Source organism: Tachysurus vachellii, chromosome 25, assembly GCF_030014155.1.
Source record: "Tachysurus vachellii isolate PV-2020 chromosome 25, HZAU_Pvac_v1, whole genome shotgun sequence".
Classification (NCBI taxonomy): Eukaryota; Metazoa; Chordata; class Actinopteri; order Siluriformes; family Bagridae; genus Tachysurus; species Tachysurus vachellii.
In genome coordinates, this window is record NC_083484.1 from 8,248,021 (window position 1) to 8,254,612 (window position 6,592).

The window sequence follows — 6,592 nt, forward strand, 5'->3', positions numbered from 1 at the left end:
CGGAACACCTCCCCAGGGAGGCGTCCAGGAGGCATCCGGAACAGATGCCCGAGCCACCTTAGCTGACTCCTCTCGATGTGGATGTTTATTTTTCAAATCCATTTATTTATATGCACAGTCTAAGGAGAAGCAGGCCGGGTTTTCATATCCATATTCATAAAAAATACAAACAGAACATTGTTTGTTTGTTCAGAACATTAAACTATTACAGGGTTGTCAGAGTGATAACAATTAAGGAATGGCATATTAATCGGCATGACTCAACAATCAAGGTTCTTCCTTCGATTTTAAGGTCAACAGACCCTAAACAAAAATGTAATTTAACAAAAACAATATTTTATAAGCTATATTATAGCAAGCATTTACAAATATGTATATAGGGGTATATCAAGTGTCATTTAAGTCTAGGAATAATACCTTTAAGAAAGTGCTATCAGAAGGCAACAAATATTTAACAAATATCACGTGAACTTGTTTATCTTATTGCATTGTACTGTACGTTATAAAGAATTGTGAAGAATTGTATGAAGAAAAATCTTACTTCTGTTCAGACCCCTTGTGCACTTTACTACATAACAATGAAAATCCCATTGATTAACACGTTTTATTTTATGGAACTGAGAAATTCCACACAAACACAAAGCATATTATGAAAACGTTGTCATTTCTCTTTAGATCAGTGTTTAAAGTAATTACTCTGATTGTTACACTTGTAAATTTATAATCATATATGATTGGTGCATCCACATGGAATAGCTAAATACAATATTTACAAGGTGTCTTTTTAACTGATTGGAGGTACATTTACTACCAGTAAGAATGCTTGTTTTGTTCATTAACTGACAGGCAGTGAAGAAATTGTATTCAAAACAACTTTTAATTGGGCTTTATGGAAATAATCAAGACATTTTCTTTTAAAAATTGCAAAATAAATAATCAATAAAATAATTAAATTTTCACCCCAATTCTAGTGTCCTTCCTTTATTGTTACTCTGCCCACCAGCGCTTCATTGACATGCTATTTACATGCTATTCTCTACAATCCTTCATTCAGCCGATACTTCATTTTTACAATAAACTCGCTTTATAATATACGTGTTGTCAAAAGTGTGGAATTTCATTATGTCCTTCAAATCTTAAACAATCAGCATTTTCCCCAAAACCTGTGTGTATGGTATATGTGTGTGTTTTTGGATGACTAAGAAGCCCAGGCTGCTAACATCTTCATGTCATCTTCATCCTCCACTCTTTTCTTAGCTGCTGTTGAATAAAAACAAAAAGATCCATTGGCAAAGCTCTCAGTAATGCTTTCAACATGGTTGCAACTGAGCATAATTGTGTAAAGTACAGAGATTCTTACTCGTATGACTCTTTTGACTAGGTCTTGTGCTGGGCAGTTTGGATGCTGGTACACTGGGTAGCCTACCCATGTGTTTCATACTTTCCTCAAGTTCCTCCTGCTCCAGCTCTTCTAGCTCAGCCAACAACTCATCCTAAAGGTAGTCAGACAGCAAAAATGGAAAAGCAGGAATTACTTCAGCCAGTCCACATACTTGGAGAAATAAATCACAATTTCCATCTTTCTTATGTAGTTCTGAATATCTCTGCTTCTGAAGTATGCTCTCTGACAATTGACTATATAATAATATTCCTTGTTCCTTCTACTATACACAGTGATGGTTAATAGGTCTAAAAGGCTGAAATATACTATCTATTAATAACAATAAAATTATTATAGTTGAACAATACATTATATGAGAAATAGAAACAGACAGGCTGCATATCAGTCATTCATTTTTTTAAATTCTGTAACGCTCTACTGAGTTCATGCCCCAGAATATCAAAAACAGGAAACGCTGTAATTTAAAACAACACGAAACATAGAATTAATTGTGTTATTGACACTTTGTTTAGATAATACTCTATGATTATCTGTTGTTAGTTTCTCTTGCAAAAGAACTTTGGGGGATTATGGGGAAAAAGGATGACATAAAAACCTTATTCTTGTTCATTATGCCTGTTATTGTATTTTACATGCACCTTCTTAGTCACTGCTTCTGGTGTACTACAGATGTATCGATGAGGTGTGCAGAAAAATATCAATGGAAATAAACTCAAGCGGCCATTTTACTCTGTGTAATATATAAATGTCACTGATACATGAATCTACAATCCAAAAGGAAACCAACCCCAACACTCTTTTCAATACCATCTGTATTTTTATAGTATTCATTGGTTGGTCTTTTGGGCTTGTTTACAGAAAAATCCTAAATAATCCATATTCAGACATGTTAGTTGGCACAGGTTGCATTCTAACCAGACAGAAGCCACCTGAATCTACTGAATTCAAAGATACTGATTAAACATGTGAATCAGGAGTGGCTCCTGCTTGACTGGAATGAAAACCTGCACTCACACCTTCCATTAATTGCGGATAAGATTGGACACCCCTAGCGCTTTTTATTACACTGCCTCTTCTGGCTTGCCTTCTTCCCTTAGTGAATACTGGTACCATCTCTTCCCCATGTAAGCCCACACACACCCTGCCATCCACATGATGTAAGGGAAAACTTGAATCATCCATTGAATCAGCCACTTTCTTCCATTGTAGGCACTTGCAGCAGTTGACGGGGTCAGCATGGGTACTCGTCTGGGCTGCACAGTCACATACACAGCAAGATGCAAAGCACTGTGTGTTCTAAAACATTTCTGTCATAGACAGCATGAACTTTTATGAGCTCTTCTAAAAGACAGACAAGATGGGCTAGCCTTTGTACTCCATGTGCATCAGTGAGCCTGTCCCCTGTATACCAGGAACACTCTACAAGATCTACTGTTTTAGAGATGCTCTGACTCTGTCACATAGTCATCACAGTTTGGCCCTTCACTCAGATATTTACACTTGCTCATTGTTACTGCTTCCAACATATCAACTTCAAGAACTGACTGTTCATTTGCTGCCTAATATATATCCCTTGACTGAATAAATGTTATGTGATGATAAACCAGATAATAAATGTTATTCACATCACCTGTCAATGCTTTTTATATTATGGCTCACTGGTGTACACACTTTTTACACCATTATGTTTTTGTATTCTGTTCGACAGTGCACCATGGTACCACAGATTACATAGAACGGATGACTTTTATTGATGGTGGTACCTCATCAAACTGATCTCCAAAAGGCTGTGAAATAGCATCACTAATTTCCTGAGCTATTTGCTGCTGCTCTGTGATATCCTCCATGAGAGAGTCAATATTATCCATATCTCTGAAAAAGACAGAAAAAAGGTCAAGGTGAAGATCTGACCGATTTAAAATTCACTGTAGGACTGTACAATGTTAACAAAAATATTCTATTGTAATAACAGTACAATGTTTTTGCAATCATATTGCAATTTTTGTTACAGTTCCGTCATTTTGGCAGATGCGTTTATCCAGATTTTGTACAACTGAGCAATTGACGGTTAACGGCCTTAGGGGCAGCTTGGTAAACCTGGGATTTGAACTCACAACCTTCCTATTAGTCTTCCAACACCTACCCACTAAGCTAAAGCACTAAGCTACCACATCCCCCAGTTAAGCCTGTTAATTTAACTAATCCCTTTTTTATATCCCAAATGAAGGATCAAATAAAACCTACTAAACAAACACAAACAAAAAAGCAAACAAAAGAAAAAGTGACAAATTAAGAGGAAAATAGTGGCACTGTTGTTCTGGAGCACTTTGAGGGAGGCATCACTGCAAATCGTAACTAGATCCTAATTAAGAAAGCTCTCTTATATCTTACAATTCAACAATACTTTCCTGATGGAAACAATATTTTTTAGTGTCTACACCCCATCAACAGGGTAGGAAGGCTTACTCAATGGCTTGATTGCAAAGAAAATGATAAGTCATGTGCCATAATCCTTAGTGATAAGTCCACCGCCATCAAAAACTGAGAGAAAATCTGTTGAAAAATGTTTTTTATCTCAGTAGTAAATGTATAGATAAATGCAAGGATATAGGTTACTGATAGTGACGTAATTTGAAACAAAAAATTTTTTTTATTCTATGTTTCTATACTTCTGGAACGCTGCTTTGAGATAATGTCTATTGTTAAAAGCCCTACGCAAATAAATTGTATTGAAATTAATCAAGTAGTACAGATTCAGAAACTTGTAAAATTCACAAAGGTGTATTGAAGCTGATCTGGTAGCTTGCTGTGGCCCAACACATTAAGACAATTCTTTTTTTAATTTCTCACCCATTTTTGATAGAAATATTATTATAGTCAAATAAAAATATAGCTTTAACTTACATGCATTTTGTAATAAACAAATTATGCCATTAATGCAATAATAATGCCTGTATGTTTACTTGAGATTTACATATATTTGCATTGTTTCTATCCTGTCACTTTGTTTGAAGGTTTCTTACATCTTCTCATGAACTCCTTTGATTGCTTTAGCAGCCATGCTCATGTTTTTCAGGACCTCTGTGTTCGTATTGGCGTTCTCTAGGGCCTCCCGCTGAAACTCGATGGTGGACAAGGTCCCGTCAATCTGAATCAGCTGCTGCTCAAGACGCTTCTTCCTCTTCAGAGCCTGAAGTGCAGCTAGGTGGTAATAATAACAATAATAATGACAAAGATTGAACACCATAAGTTTTACACTTTAAGCCTTTAAGTCTGAAAATGGAATGGATGTAAAAGTATATTTATTAAGGGTCTCAAGGACAATCCCTCTGGCTTGACCTTCCTTCCTTCCTGTTGAGCTTAAAAAAACACCTTTCAGTAACATTTACATATTAGAACATATCTTTGCACATCAACAATAAAATATAGCAATTTAAGAATCAAAATTTATAAACAAGCATTTATCAGATTTTTTTACACAAACAATGAGATATTTAATGACAAATAAAGGCACTCGTTCTTCTACGATTTCAAAATAATAATAAGATTAACCTGAGGATATTTTCTCAGCATTAAAATAAATACATTTCTCACATGGCAACAAATGTTGAAACTATACAATGGGAGTGACACAGTGCAAGGTGTGACTAAGGTTGGAATTTGAGAAGACTCTAAACTAGCAGGATGTTTTGGGTGCAACTAAAGGTGTGTCTAATGAGGCACAGAACAGGCTTGTGTTACAGCAAGGTGTTGCTCTCACAAATACTAACTGCAGATCAAAACAATTATGAGTTAATAGGTCCAATAAAACCTAGCAGAACATTTTAAAACAATCTTGTTTCTTATTTTGTATAATGTTTCAGTAAATCAAATTTTTACAAGAATATTCTATTTATTGCCAGAATAGTTTTGTAATTAACTGTAAATTAACCATCACTGTGATGGTACCATCAAGCATACATCTTTTATAACTATAATATACATCTTTAACAAAAAAACGTTTATATAATGCATCTTTCTAATGGAAAACTAATTGTGGCTAAACAGGTCTGGCAGTTTTTTTTGTTTTTTTTTTTTTGAGCAGGTGCCTCGTGACCCAGAAATGTGTGCAGAGAAATGTTAAACTTCTAAACCCACGCTTTACCTCTTTTGTTTTTTGTGCCGTTCTTCTTAGCAATCATTAACTCCTGCTCGATTTTCTTCTCAAGATACTCCTGTTTTTTCGTGAGCATCTCTTCGGTCTCTCGCAGTTTGTGAATAGCCTCCTGAGGCGACGGGCCTGAGCGCGAGCGGTGTTTCCCCTTTGAGCTCGAGCTCGATTTACTTCCAGACGAACTCGAAGTTCCCTTAAATAACTTAGCAACTTTACTCATTGTAGCTTCTCTCTGATATCTGTGTTATTTTACCTCTGTGTGTTATATGTAGAAGGTTTTAGTCTATTGACTGCGGTTAAGAGTTGACATTCCTGACCGTCTACTTTTCAAAACAACGACACACCTGAATGACGTAGACACCTGAATCAAGGGCGGGCGCACGTGATAGCAACATGTTTCTTAAAGCGGCTTTGTTTTCAATCTGGGGAGGTGTTCCGGGCATGTTCAACAGGGAGGAGGCCCCGGGGAAGACCTAGGACACGCTGGAGGGACTATGTCTCTCGGCTGGCCTGGGAACGCCTCGGTATTCCCCGGAAGAGCTGGAGGAAGTGTCTGGGGAGAGGGAAGTCTGGGTGCCCCTGCTTAGACTGCTGCCCCCGCGACCCGGCCCCGGATAAGCGGTAGAAAATGGATGGATGTTTTCAATCACAACAAAGCAGTAAATATTGTCCTGTGTCATGGGTCTGTTTGTAGCAAAGTTTTTACTATGTAGAGCAGAGGTGTCAAACCTCTGCATGTATTTATTATAAATATAACAGGCATATTCAGGGTTCCCACGTGTCCTGGAAAACCTGGAAATCCTGGAAAATTAATGACCAATGTTCCAGTCCTGGAAAACACATGGAAAATGAGAGAAGACATAAATTGTTCTGGAAAAAATCTTGTTGTCCTGGAAAATTATTATTTTTAAATGTTCTTGATCATTTAAAGAACAGTTTACAACTCTGGTCGAAACAATCAACGTTAGTAACAGAACGCGCTCTGTTCAGGGACGCTGAGTTTTGACGGGTTTTTGTTATGCTGTTTAATCTTGCTG

General features: G+C 36.8%; 1 protein-coding gene across 2 annotated transcripts; it reads right to left on the reverse strand.

The window, feature by feature from the left end:
* Positions 1-541: 541 nt before the first annotated feature.
* On the reverse strand, positions 542-5,921 carry chmp4c (charged multivesicular body protein 4C). Of its 2 annotated transcripts, none has more exons than XM_060862090.1 (5): positions 5,547-5,921; positions 4,426-4,603; positions 3,166-3,274; positions 1,361-1,493; positions 542-1,260 (listed from the first exon to the last, which is right to left on the reverse strand). In XM_060862090.1, exons 1-5 carry the CDS (start codon positions 5,773-5,775, stop codon positions 1,199-1,201), a joined length of 711 nt encoding a protein of 236 aa, XP_060718073.1. In that variant the 5' UTR covers positions 5,776-5,921; the 3' UTR covers positions 542-1,198. The 2 variants fall into 2 exon arrangements, with proteins under 2 accessions (XP_060718073.1, XP_060718074.1); XM_060862091.1 differs by having other exon boundaries at positions 542-1,257; positions 5,547-5,919.
* Positions 5,922-6,592: the final 671 nt, after the last annotated feature.